Source organism: Clarias gariepinus, chromosome 14, assembly GCF_024256425.1.
Source record: "Clarias gariepinus isolate MV-2021 ecotype Netherlands chromosome 14, CGAR_prim_01v2, whole genome shotgun sequence".
NCBI lineage: Eukaryota > Metazoa > Chordata > Actinopteri > Siluriformes > Clariidae > Clarias > Clarias gariepinus.
The window spans coordinates 9,569,975-9,584,888 of record NC_071113.1 but is presented as its reverse complement, the minus strand read 5'-3'; the positions used below and the strand labels follow the sequence as shown (position 1 = coordinate 9,584,888).

The window sequence follows — 14,914 nt, the reverse complement described above, 5'->3', positions numbered from 1 at the left end:
TATAATCTCCCGTAGGGCAAACGTGCAGAAAGGATATATTTATTTCAATGAGGAAAAAATTATCATATCAGGTGTTAACTTGTTTTATTTTTACAAATTGAATGAAATATTAAAAGGTTCACACATCCACTCTTGTTCAGATTGAAAATTCATTCTCATGAGGTCGGATTGCGTCAATCTTTTCAAATTGAGGTGGTTATACGTTGCTTTTTTATTCTGATTGGGTTATGATTTCCATAATAAGTAAAATGGAATGGTCCATGAATAGGGCAAAGACAGGAACAAATGTCTTGTTAATTTAAGCAAAGGTGTAATATGTGAAATTGGAACAGTATGACATTGCACATCATATCTTGACGGAATTTGCAACAGTCATTATGTATAAATAAAAACACACAGTAGAATGCATTATTATACTGTAGGAATATGATTGACGACACGATGGTGTGATGCAACCTGTTGCAACAATGTAAAAATATTACTTTGACAGCATATTTCAAAGTGTGTAATTTGCATGCAACAGCAATTTGTCTGCATTTTCAGGATGTCTCACATCTACATCCTTAGCTAAAACTAGTAGAAATTCTAGCAATAGCTCCTCATGTACTCAGACATTTTTTTTAGGTGTTGCTTTTCCCACGTATCCAGTAAGCGACATGCTGGAAATTTTGCAGCAGGTAGTGCGAACAAAATCAATTTCATAACCACAGTCGTCTCATTGTTTGCAAGTTGGTTGAGAGTTGACGGTAATCGGCCGCCACCTGAAGCCAAACCTCACTTTCCCAACCTCTCTGAATTTCCACTGTCTGCATAACCTCTGCCTCATTCTGTTAAACGAATCATAGGCTGCTTCTCAAGACTATAACCCTTCCCTTCATGAGAAGAATACTCTTTTCATGGCATCTTGTAACACACACTCACTCATTTACTCAGCTTCTATAATGCTTTATCCTGTATATAGGGTCTCGGGTGGCCTGGAGCCTATCCTGGAAGACTTGGAGCATGAGGTGGGGTACACCATGTATGGGGTGCCAGTCCACTGCTGGACAAATTAGCAAATGCATGTCTTTGGACTATGTAAGGAAACTTGAGCACCCAGAGGAAACCCACCAAACATGGGGAGAACATACAAATCCCACGCATACAACCTCGATGTGAGAATCGAACCCGGACCCTGGAAGTGCAAGGCCACAGGGTTAACCACTAAACCATTATTTAAAAAATAAAATAAAATTACTGCAAAAGGTTAGGACATGATGTGATTTTGCTTTTAATAAAATGATGTGCCATGACACGACCATGCTTAAGCCAGTGTAGTGTAGTTACCTCAGCTAGCTAGGTTAGCTAGCAAGCATTCACTTGAACATGTAATAAACAGTAACTAGTACATGGAATATGTTTTATAATGTTTGTAGGTAAATGTGTGTAGAAACAGTATAAAATAAAAATAGAAGCTTGGAAGGGAGTAGAGTTTGTTGTTGCCTTTAATGAGTGCATGTAGCTGGTGGAGTTAGCTAATCTGCTAATCCCCTGCTCAGTGCAAACCCACACTCAATAACAACATGAACACAAAGAAAATGAGTGAAACTGGGCAGAGAGATATATACAGTATATATATATTTATATATATATATATATATATATATATATATATATATATATATATATATATATATATATATATACTGTATATATGTTTACTTATGTGTTTAATTGCAAGATTGGTTAATGGTAGTAATTAACGAGGGGAGGGGTTTGGCTAAAATTAGACATTGGATTTTACAAAACCCTCACACTTGCAATGAGTCCTCTGTTTCAACCCCATCCACCCCCCCTATGATGGCTTTCAGAGAGCTCTGATTAGCACAAATGAGAGGCTGTCCTTGTTGATTGTGCCATTTTTGCATACACACACAAACACTCACACAAACAGTGATTAGTGATTTATCCAAAGCTATAAGCGGCCACCCCAAATAGACAAAATATCAGTTTTTTCAAAAACACACAAAAGACAGTGCTGTAAAGTTTTTAGTGTTGCTATGGCAACCGTGGTAGCTTTCTACTGTACCAGAAATTCCTGTTCATTTGTTCTTGGGTCATAGGACACAAGCAAGGCTATCGTGCACAAACTAGCCTGACATAATAACTTTCTTTATTGATATTTTTCAAACTGTTTGACAGCAACTTATGGAATATCATATTTAATATAGCGGTATATTTTACGCTAGTCTGGTTATCGAGAAATGCTGTCATTTTACAGAGAAACCGGAAAAAACACAAAGTCGTATAGTTCCTGTGGTGGAAAATCTGAGACTCCTGCTATTGATTTACAGAAAATGTCACTACTGTATATCCATTACTCATTTTACAAGGGGCGTTCAAGCCAAACCGGTATTTGTGTTGAAATTTCTTGTAAACAAAGGCTTAAAACCGATTGACTTCAAACACAGTACGACGCTGAGATTCTTAGAGCAACATGATCCAGATGTTTTAATAGAGATTGTATGTCTGTAAATGACGACTAAAGGCACAATGTTCTCGTGAACATTCACTGAGTGGAACTTTTGATCTTTTAAAATCAACTGATGACTTATGGGAAGTGATGCGTCTGTCTGTAGGAACGGTACAGACAATCACTCGGCTGGGAGTTATTGCCACATCCAGCGTACAGTCCTGACCTCGCTCCAAGCTGTCTCCACGTGTTTGGGTCATTGAATGAGTTTCCTGGGAGGCCAGCGTTTCTGACGTGAGGCAGGCAGGCCAATCATGGCTCTGATGTACGGAGAACACTTTCTATCTTGAAAAGTCATGATTTGACTTGAACATCCCTTGTATAAATGTTTTTCCTTGTTAAATAACAAACTAGTTTTATGCGTCCACTGTGTATGAGTTCTTATACTATACTATAGAAACAACAATGTGCGCGATAATATGAGCCTGTCATTTGATAGATATGCATTTAAGGGTTGACAGCTATTCTGGTAAAGATGCATCATGTTTAGTATTTTTAGAGCCTTAGACACTTATTTTTGCAGCCTGCTTATCTTACATCGACCATATTACATTTGTATAAAAAAAAAAAAAAACTGCTGCATGAAGCGTGCAGAGTTGTAATAGTAAAATGTAAAGGATGCGGTTTGTTGTGCGGGTCCTGCGCTGATTCAGTGTCTGCAGTGAAGAGGAGGGGCATGGTCGCTCTCTTGGTGGGCTCTGGCCGTAACTCATCGTTAGCGTGATGTTTGTGGAGTGAGAGAGTTATCGATCTCTTGCATGTCTTCTCGGTCTCGGGCGTTTCCTGCAGTGACCAGAATGGGAGAGAATCAGTGGCCTAATTTACTCATCCTGTTCTCTTCTTCATCAGCAGTCTGAGTGAGCTGAAGAGGCATGTGTTCCTCTGCAGTAGTGTCTTCATTAACTCCTGCTGATAAGCTGAGACTCTTAGCTTCTGTAAGGATCTACTAGAATCAGATACTGCACTGTCCTTTACTCCATCTTGTCCTGGATAATACTGCTCTTGAAGATAGAATGACGTCTATCCTTTTGCCACGCAGATGTGCAAATGTGTTTCACCATGGTTTATTCCTGAGTTTGTGTGAAGGGCTGTTTTCATTTATATCACAGTCCTAAGTAACATTCTTGAATGAAATTAGTTAGAATGTGATAGATGCTCTAGATGATATACTGCTGATTTATTATTAAAATCAGCATTCAGTATTTTCCAATATTAGTGCACCAGGCGTTGTTATTTCTCACATTATAACTGGGCATGCCTATTTCATTCAACAAATTAGTAAAGTGCATGGACATGGCAGTAACACCTCTCAAAGAATGTTTTAGTCTTCATATGGCTGTGTTCTTCTTCCATGGTCAAAATGTATTTATTTATTAATGTCCGTAAAAAAGGTGAACCTGTAGTTCTTCTATACCACTTATCCTGTGAACAGGGTGGCAGGGGCCTTGGAGCCATTCTCAGGAGACTTGGGACACCATGGACAGCGGGCCATTCTATTGCAGGACACACGCACATACAGTGCATACTATACAATTAACCCACATGTCTTTGGGAGGAAACCAGAGTACCCAAAGGAAACCCATCAAGCATTAGGAGAACATGCAACCTTGTCTTTGTACACAAACAAAAACTCACATTGCTTTTTATTTCATATTATAAAGATCAAGAAAAAGGAAGTCATTCAGGGATTATTTTTCCTTGTTTAAAATTTATTTAAGTTTATTGTGAATCAAATCAAATTATGAACACAGTATCATAACACGAATTGAATAGTGACCAGAATTTGTTACTTCTACTAAACAGACAACCTCCATTTGCCTTTTCTGTTACAGTCAGCTGATTTTGTAGATGTGTGTGTATGTGTGTGTGTTGACTGACCCATCATCTAACAAGAAAGTTCCCTCCCCCCTCCTCTACCTGCAGCTGCTGTCCTCTTACTGACATTGATTGCTAAGGAAAGAATGACCTTGTGCTCTCAGGTTCCTGCCTTTTATAGCTAGTCCTTCATCTTTACTACGGTTTTTCTCCTTTGCGAAACTCTTTGGTACGGTAACACGCACGTCTTTGAGACAGAGAGGCCACGCCTCCTTTACTAGGGCCGACAGACGTAAAATAAGGGAAATAAAGGAGGGTAAGTATGATTTTTTTTAAAAAACAATACTTTTTTTTTTTTAAACATAATATAAATATATATAAATAAAAAATAAATATTATGCACTATAATTTACTGGGACCTCGATCAAATGTTGCAGAATAAAATAAAAAATGAAAAAGTGGTGATAAAATTTGATGTTGATAGATATCCAGAATATAAAGCACTAATTTCTTTGTGCTTTGGCCCCACAAGCTTGTTTGTGTAGCTCTGTGCACGTTTGCAGGACAGTGAGGTGCGAGGTGTGAGGTGCCAGGGCTCCTGATTGGCTCCAGAGGGGGCAACTGAACCATGAAAGGTCCATCTGTGAGCAAACACGCACGCTGGTTTTGTCACACGATTCATCATGTCTCATGCTCAAATGAATCAGCTTTATGGTTTGCATTCAGTACACAAGTCATGTTGACCGCGTTTGAAATCTGCCGCAGGCAAGTCAGCGTAGAGCCTGTTTCTGGATGGGTTTATTTTACGTTCAGAAACAGCTTTATAGCCAGTTGAAACGTAGCAGCTATAAATGCTATGCATACGGTATTCTATTTTTATTTTTTTTAATGAAGATGTTGTGTTTGTTTTTCGATCACACTGTACCTAGATGCGATAGAAGCAGAAGAATTCGGCTATCCCCATCAGTATTATAAGAGAACTGTGGGTGTATGTGTGTCTTGTACAGCCTCAGGCATGCTAATGTGGATAAACATGAACAAAAAAAAAGGGACGAACGAGAATGCTGGCTTGCAATTTTTGCGGAGCAATAAGGTAGATGTTGGACTGTGTTCTTAATCCCGTTCCTGCTCTCTCCTCATTGATTCCATCAGCACCTGATGGGATTGTGGCCATTTTCACAAGCTCCTGAAGGAGTTCTGATTAATCCCACCAGCCCTTGAAGCAGTTCTTACTGATACCATGAATTTCTAACTAATCTTACCCGGTCCTGTAGGGATCCTTACCACTCTCCAGCTACTGAAAGAATTTTGAGCAACACCATCCGCTTTTAAAGTAATTCCCACCAACCGTAGCAGCTAAAAGTATTTTTGATCATTCCTGTCTCTTCCTGGAGGAAATACTGCCTATATGAAACTAATCTAGCATATAGTAATCTTGCCTAAAACAACTCTTATCATCTTCTGAAGGAATACTGACCTGTCTCACCCGCTCTCAAAGGAATCCTGACCAATCCCACCCGCTCTCAAAGGAATCCTGACCAATCCCACCTGCTCTTAACAGAATCCTGACCAATCCCACCTGCTCTTAACAGAATCCTGACCAATCCCACCTGCTCTTAACAGAATCCTGACCAATCCCACCTGCTCTTAACAGAATCCTGACCAATCCCACCTGCTTTTAATGGAATCCTTGCCAATCACACCTGCTCTCAAATAGATCCTGATCAATCCCTCCTGCTCTCAATGAACCATGAACAATCCCTTCCACTTTTAAAGGAATCCTGATCAATCCCACCAGATCTCAAATGAACCCTGACCAATCCCACCTGCTCTTAAAGGAATTCCGACTATTCCCACCTGCTACCAAAGGAAATTCTGTCCATTCGTGACCGCACCTGAAGAACATGGCATACTTCTAAAGAAATTCTGACCAATCCCACCATCTCTTATACTCTTGACCAATCTAGCATGTGCCAAACTGTTTTTCTAAGGGATAAAATCAAGAGCCTCATGAGCATCCTAAATATATCCTAATTTTTTTTTTTTATGACAAGCCTCATATTTGACAGCCATGAACAAAAACCATAAACTTGTATGACTTTTTCGTGGTCTGCGAAGAATCTCAGCCTTAATGCATGTGTCTAGGACTTGTGATGCACTTTATTGATATATTTATATAAGAGTGCTATGCAAAGTCATAATCAACTCTAAGATTGATGTGTTTAATTAAATGAAATATTCAGAACCTGCTTTTTGTATTAGGATTATCTGTTTTGAGATACTGTAGATTTCTCTCTCTCCGACTGAATCCACATTCATAAGATGATTCAAATTCTCCTGGCTCATACGTGTGTGTTGTATGTACAGTATGTGACTACATGTGCGTCTGTATTTGTGGGTTCCTCCGGAGAGCCGACTACTCGTCTTTTCCAGATGTACTTTTTTTTTTAGCATGTGTACGACTCATGGTTTGGATCGCTGGAGGATTTCACCGACGTTCCTAGCAGCTGGACTCTCCCGCTCACAGATGCAGCCATTTCAAACAAGCATAGAAAAAAAGCAGTGTTCAAGCAACATTTGAATCTTTTCTTCTAAAATCGTGAACCGTCCTTCACACTAATTTGCCTCTGCTTCCATCAGCTTATTGCAGCAAGAACACTCGACGCTACCCTTTGCTAAACCTAATGGCTCGCCAATCATACGCTGTACGCTCATGTCTTTTCAGGAAGGCCGTAATTCTCATGCACAGGACAGGAGACGCAAGAGGTTAGCTCTGTTCGGTGATTTAATTGGCATGGCGTCACTGCTCTGTTAATTGATCGCCATTAGATTTTATAACGTAGAAGCAGTGTATTGATTTGACTCAGGCACCAGAGGGAGTGAGTGCTTTAGGCTGCTCGGCTTCGCCCCTTGTGTTCAGCACTCCGCTGCATTGTTCCTGAATATTCCACAGAGACACAAGGCTCAGACTCGGGGTATTGATCCGGCTTGGAGCTAAGGTTTCTGCTGTGACAGTTTAGTTTTCTGCGTAATCATGGAAATCGACCAAGTAACTTTTACATGCGGATGGGTATGAGAGTGGAGCATCGATCATGCTCTAAGAATCACTGTGCATTTTCTTTTCTATTGGCTGATCGATCCATATACTGTATTTTCAGGAATATTAAAGGACTAGAACATATATTACACTTTTTCCCAAATGATAACAACTACATACCGTTTTTTCTGACTTGAATATAAGGTATATTGCATGTTATAACTGTTACTTTAGCCTAATTATAAAAGAGCAATGTGTTAATATGTTAATAATGTTATGGAATACTTCTCAAACAGAATACTATCATGACAACATGGTGCAATCCTACTGACAGAGAGTCGGCTTTTTCTTTTACAAGTAGAAACTAGTGAGCTATCAGACAGCAGATTGAAACCAGTGACCTCATTTACGTAATGAACTCAAGCAGAACGGAAAGAGAAAAAGATCTTGCATTCAAAATGTGAATTAAATGTGTTTGTGTGTGTGTGTGTGTGTGTGTGTGTGTGTGTGACCGGGCTTGGTTGTGTGTGTGTGGTTTCCCTTTGTTTTCTCCATTAAACTCTGAATACTAAAAGAAAGCAATGGCAGTGATGAACTAGCATCCTCCATCACAGAAAGGACTTGTGTGCCGGGTGATTTATACTCGCGCTGGGTTGAAATGGAGGAGGAGCAGTCGTGACCTACCATCAGTAGCATTGCACACGTGCGCACACACACACACACACACAGACAAATACACACACTCATCTTGAACGGAGTGTCAGCGATGTGGAAAATGGCTTTGGATAGACCTCACATCATTAATGTGCTGCTCATGCTTGGGGCAGCTAATTTTCCAAATACCTTACCGTCAATAGAAACCATCAGTAGAGTGTATTTGAAATCAAGTTCGAAGGCTATTCACGTATAAATACATCAAGCAAGGTTGGCCATATGCCAAGAAGTATACAGCTGTACAGTATATGTGTTGTATATTGTAATATTCTGTATATGTATTGTTTTGATACAGCAGAACACTTTACATCTAGTGTTCACAGGATGTAGATCTAAGTGTAAGAGTGTATGTATACAGTATTACTCTATTTAGGTTTGCTAACAAAAGGTTAGAACGATAGTTCTGTTGGGTTTTTATGCAACTGAAAAATACTGAACACAGCTTTATTTAGTGTGTAACATGAGCATGTTTTACAAGGTGGGATCGCATCATGACCGTCTGGCCTCCGTTATTTTCACATACGAGGGGTGTTCAAGTACATGTGAATCAGGCAGTCTGATCTTGGCTTTTTCTACCTTCCAAGCACTAGTGAAACACTGGGATAAGTGCCTTATTGTAGCAGGGGATTATTTATAGAGACAAGTCCCGGTTTGACTTGAACGACACAGTGATTTTGCAACAAATACAATATTTAATTTATTACCGAATGACACGTCTGCCAGTTAGGGTGTAGTGGTTAATAGAGGGGTTGGGTAGTTAATGAACCCTTTTATCTTGAAGAATAGTTAATGAACATCACAGAACACTGTGCACACAATATTAACACTCCTTCCGAATATCTCCTAACATAAAAACATCACGTCATTGCTTATACATTTTACTAACACGTTTTTGAAACCTGTCCTAGATCATGTGGAGCGGCCACCATAGAAACCCCTGTACATGAGCTGTTACTATGGAAACAATAACGTACTAGAACAAGTGGATTAATGTAAACCCATGATGTTACAGTCGTGCAACAATCAGATCCGAGCACAAATTTTTTAGTCGTTCACTTGTATGGGAGTTGTTATAAAAGATGGTGATCTACTGATGTTATATGTTCACATTACCCAGATCTCTGTAGTTTCCATTAGGACAGCACTTTTCCTGTTTATAGCTTTAAACTGCCTTTTGCATAAAATATAAAGGCTTTTAAAGTGAACAAAAATGTCCATCTGCATAGCCGGAGGATTTGAAAGGGAATTCCATAATCATTTCCGAGTCTCCAGACCTCCAGTACCAGCATCCGTCCTATTATCACAGTCCCTCTTGGAGCAGTTGCCATGGCAACCTTGTCTTTTAGAAATGGTTAGCTGCTGCATCTGCTATTTCCATAGCTCTCTCATGCTAAACAGAGGAAGATGTCTGAGCGATCAAAAATTGAGGGGATCCTCTGTGATATTGAAGCTTTTTTTGTGTGCCAGGATTTCTTTGATTTTACCATGTTCTTGATCATGCGATTCCCAGACGAAACTTGTAAATATAAATCTCTAAAGAAATCATTTACGGCACTGTTCTTGTAGCCAAAACCAAGTGTGCTCTCCGCCAGAGTCGGTGAACACATGGTGTTACAAAAGCAGTAGTGAAATGCATGGCATGTTTGTGCTGACATTCTTCTGAGAGCCCGGTGGGGGTCTGACGTTAACCCGAGTACTGTGCAGATGGGGTTTAGACCTACAGCACGTCTGTTAGGGAATGTTGCAGGAGGACGTTGGTAGTGATAAGAAGTGATTTGCATCGGAAAAGGGATCTCTGTTTAAATTATAGACCTACAGTAGTGGTTTAACATGCCTACTACAAAATATGTCATTTTATTGAGCCTTTATTGTAAAGTGCTTGGCATGTGGCATGCATGTATATAGGCCATACTTCTGCTTGGGACTCAATGACGTACTGCACCTGAAACCATCATGTCTGAACATTCTATATTTTAATGTTCTGTATATTAGACTCCATTGCTGGTTTGGAAAGTTTACACTCTTCCTGGAGTAATCTGTGTACTCTTCTATCTGAAGACATGGTATATTCGATTCCAGACATGTACACGATGTCTCCTTTAAACAGTTGATATTGAGATGTATTTGCTACTTATGCTCCGTAAAGCCTATATAACGGCTCTGATTCGAGGTGTCATTTATTAATTGATGATTTCTGAGGCTGGTAACTCTAAATAAACTTAGGTAGGTTTAGGTCTTGCTTTCCTGGGATGGTCTTTATAAGAGCCAGTTTCATCATGGTGCTTAATGGGGTTTTGCAAATGCACGTGTCTTAAAATAATAATTGACTGTCCCTGTTTTTTTTTTTTTTTTTGTAGCTTAATTACTTAATGCCATATATGTTATTTCATAATTATGTAAAAAAATCAAGCAATGTTCTAGAATGTAGAAAATAAATCCAAAACTGTGTCCAAAGTTTTGACTGGTACTGTATGTGTGCAGTACCATGACAGATACAGTATGAACGTACAGTAACCCCAGATATACACCAGTAGTCTTTATATGACCCCATGTCCCAAACTGTAAAATGATCCTGCCTCAATTAAAAGACAAGCAATTGATATAGTTCTGTTAAGTTTTCAGTAAGTTATGACTATCAAGGTTCGATGTGTATTAGATGAAGATCAAAGTTGACATCAAAGGCGTTCTAACAATCATTAATTACACATCTGTCAGTTGCAGTATGGGTGAAGTTAGGTCGGTACGGTCTGGAAGTACTGGGAAAAGAGAAGAGCAGCCGTCTGCCGAAACCCACTTTTAAAACCAGTTAGTCAAAGTAGCACATCTGATAATGTTGTGTCACCTTAAACAACAAGTCTTCTTAGTAATTGTTTTTAGGTTGTTCTGTTCACGGCTAACGTGAGCTACAAAGCTAACTAGCCTTTAATACAAGGCTTAATCCCAAATCGCTACCTAACACCCCTAAATAGTGCACTATTTAACGCTATTTGGCATTCAACCCCAAAAGCTGATATTATAAGGCAAAATAAGTGGAAATATAAAAGTAATTTTTTTTTTTATAGGAACCACCTCCATGGTTTATTCTTCTTACATTTAACTATATAATACAAGTAAGTATTTAGAACTACTTTTACCCCTGTTAATTGTACTAACTGTTCCTGCAGTCATGATGTCCCTTCAGTCGTGCTGCCGGAGCAAAATTACTGATTTAAAAAAACAAATTATTATAATCTGTTGATAACAAAATGGTGTTTGTAAAACAGTTGCATAAAAGCAATATCATTTGAGGTCGGTCTGTTGTAATAAATATCAGCATGGCTGTAATATCTTTGGCCACATCAAAGTTGTGCTGATATTCAGTACAACAGCACTTCCTCTTGTGTGACATTGCTTAATTATACTCTGATTACCCCCATATTTGGGGTATTTCCCAGCATGGATGATTTGAAAACAATGTTAGGTCAAAACACCACATGATATTTCAGAATTCGGAGCTAACTAGTGCAGTTTCCATTGATTCACTGATTTCACCGATTGACCCAGAGACAAGCAAAGCATAGAGCTTAGAGCATGTGTGTAGTGATGGCTATATTGTTAATACCACTTCAACCTGCCAGGAAGGGACAATCCACACCACACTGCCATGCCATTAATACCTGGGGAAATGCCCACCAAATCCTCCCTAAAGCCATCCCAGTGCTCTTCTGTACGGATGACTGGCTCCCAACAGTACCATGCGCCTGAGCTGAGCCTGGCTGTGCCGGGACATTGTGGACGAGAGCAGGAGACGAAAGGGAGGGGGAATTGAAAAAGAGCTGATAAGCAAGTTGACAATAAGCCTCGTGCTGGACAGATCCCAGTGTGGGAGGCCTGCCCGGCGTACGGGCCTGTGCAGAGCCACCACTTCCCCCTGCTGCTATTTCAGTCCGCAAGATCATGGTTACACTCATCCAGGACAGAAGTTGCTAACGCCGACAAATATGGTAAGTGTAAGGGCAAGGGACAGAGGACACACAGTAGCTGAGCCTCAGCTGTGCGGCTGGGAGGAGGTTAGCTGAGCTAGCATCCTACTGAGGACAAGGACAGGAGGATGAGAGAGGAGGTGCTTCCGCATGGGACAGGGAATCCGAGTGCAGCAAAACAGCCGACAAACTGATTAGCCTTCGCTTGTGCGCCTTGCCTTGTTAGGTCGTGTATTTTTAGCGTCTCCATAATGTCCCTTAACTGTAGCCCTAGCTTCCAAGGCTAGATAATCAAATACTCAGGTTTCACACCGGACTGCAGGCAGAATGGCTGTGGAAGAGGAAACCGAGTGCCAAGTGCTCGTAAGTGAACTTTTAATGCAGCTTTAAAAGTGCACCACCACGCTAAGGATGTGTGCTGCTAATGTGTCTGAATGGAGCAATATGAGCTAGGGAGGGTTGCCGGATTCGTGACATGTTCAGAGTGCATGGGAACGGAGCGTTAAGTGTGTATCATTGATGACATTTATAAGAAGGAGGCATAACTGCGACATACTACTGCATTGCCGAGTCGGGGTTGTGTTTCAAATACTGGCATAGCAAAGGAGTGTGTTAGTGCTGATGAAAAGAAAATGTAACAACGTGACCTTGGGTACAATGAAACAAAGTTGTGCTTCAAATGACTCTTGAAATTTCTTGTCTTTAGTTGAGAAGCCATCCTCGTAGGAGATGGACTAATGAGACTTACAAGATGGAATAACTGTATTTTGTGTCGTAATTGGTTTTAAATCTGTGTGTTAATGGTAAGTAAAACGCAGGGGCTTACGACCTTTAAGATTTGTACTCACAAACGTAATGTATAGGATCGGCACCATGTTTATTTTAATTTTAGTTGGTGTCAAGATAACAATTTTTTTGTACTTAATCTAATTTGCTGTTCATATTATGATCATACATGTTATGGGTTTCACCTTGGTGTAAGAATTATTCCAGTTGACAATTTTGGGTTGGCAGTTTTACTATTTCCTGTTTTTTCTTTCGCCACATTTCTATTGATTATGATTTTCTTGCAACATTTGCACTTACAGGCGCCTACATTCCTACATTCCCTAAATGTTAAGTCATTCATTTCCTGTATTATTTTTTTTATTTGAAAACTAATTAAACCGCAAACAATGTAGATTGTGGTTTTACCAAGAACTCTCGTTACACAGAAAACCTTTAATCTTCCAGACCTCTGGTGAAGAGGTATGTGTACACAGTGTTCTTCAAATGTCCCAGTTATACACAGGCTACTGATATGGAAATGTTGGTCATAATATCATACTGTACACAATTGGTGTCTAAAAATATTGTAAAAGCAACAAACAAATTGACTTAAATTTAGTTTTCGTTTAAACCAAAAATTGTTTAACCCGAAATGGTCATGGACCTGTACGGTTATGGTATGTAATCGCAAAAGACTGCAATTTATTAAGAGTAATATACACTGTCAGGAAATATGTGGAGTTTAACTATAATTTAATTTTTTGTTGTTTTTTAAAATAACTTTGAAGATGCAAAAAAAAAAAAATATATATATATATATATATATATATATATATATATATATATATATATATATATATATAGTAGTATAGTCTGAATACTAATTGGTACATTATATATATATATATATATATAAATTGCAATAATAATCTCAAGGTGCTTTTCGGATCAAAAATTTTTAGTTTTGTTTAAACATTTGGCACATACGATAAGTCTTAAGCAATTATTGTTCTTTAATATCATTAAAATATGTTGATGGATTGATCATAAGAAGATTGGTGGATTTGTCATATCTGAGAGTCTACAGTTAAATGTGGATAGATATGGATGGATTGATAGATTTGCTTAGACAAGCTAATTACAGTACCGGTGAATAAATAGCAGTAGGAGCTGCTCAACCTCAAGTATATTTACTTTTGCTAAATTGTTCCTACAACATCAATTTCTGGGGAGAAAAAGAAAAAAACTAATTCCAGATGTGCTGTTATAATAACCTGCACTCTTCTGGGACGGCTTTCCACTAAATTTTGGACAGTGTCTATGGCGATCTGTGCTTATTCAACCAGAAGACTGTTACTGATTTAAGGTACTGATCTCAGGCAGGTTCTGGGTACTGAACGGTACTAGGCGAGGTTGTACAGTCAGTGTTATAGTTCATCCCAAAGGTGTTCAGTTGGGCTGAGGCTGAGGCCTTCTTGGCAAGGCATGTCTTCATGCAGGTCACTTTGTGCACATTGTGATGCTGGAACGGATTTGGGCCTGTTCTTTGGGCCCAGTCTTTAAATAAGCTACACTATACCGCATTTCCAACTGTTTGAGTAGGACGGACATGGAGGTGTAGTGATCAGCTATGAATGTAGTGTTGCCCTTCTTGATGACTGAAATAAAACCAGGTCAGGGTACTTATTAAAGATTCTGTACTGATAGATCTGTGATCATTATTTGTTTTGTTTTTTCACTTGATTTAACAAATCAGCGTGATAAGGATAAAAAAATGAGGTTCCATAAACAGAGACATTTTTTAAGCTTGAAACTAATATGCGTTTTGCTATTGAGTGCTTACTGACCACCGGTAAGAGTGTCACATTACTGCCAACTCAACTCACGACCTTTTCTTTATGGGATATATTTTTCCGTGACAGCGAAACACAAAGCAAATCTGGCGTATGTGCGAGTAGAAACTCTGAATCTTCAAGCTATATCACATGAGCAAGTGCAGGCTCCCTGTTATCTGAGCCTGATGTGATTGTATGTGGTGTGTCAGTTAACAACTTTATCACTGTGTTGTCAAGTTCCTTTCCAAAGTGGACGTCAGTTAGAAAGCGA

The 14,914-nt window shown here is 39.2% G+C and overlaps 1 protein-coding gene across 20 annotated transcripts in view; it reads left to right on the top strand.

The window, feature by feature from the left end:
* ank3b (ankyrin 3b) overlaps positions 1–14,914 on the top strand; it is a 179,088-nt gene that overhangs the window by 77,288 nt on the left and 86,886 nt on the right. Inside the window, exon 1 of one of the 20 annotated variants that reach the window (XM_053511289.1) lies at positions 12,252–12,403. The exons of the other annotated variants lie outside the window; for them this stretch is intronic. Coding sequence (XP_053367264.1) covers positions 12,368–12,403 — 36 coding nt within the window. The 5' untranslated portion in view covers positions 12,252–12,367. Of the gene's footprint in view, positions 1–12,251; positions 12,404–14,914 lie in introns of those variants that run through there. 20 annotated transcript variants of the gene reach the window in all.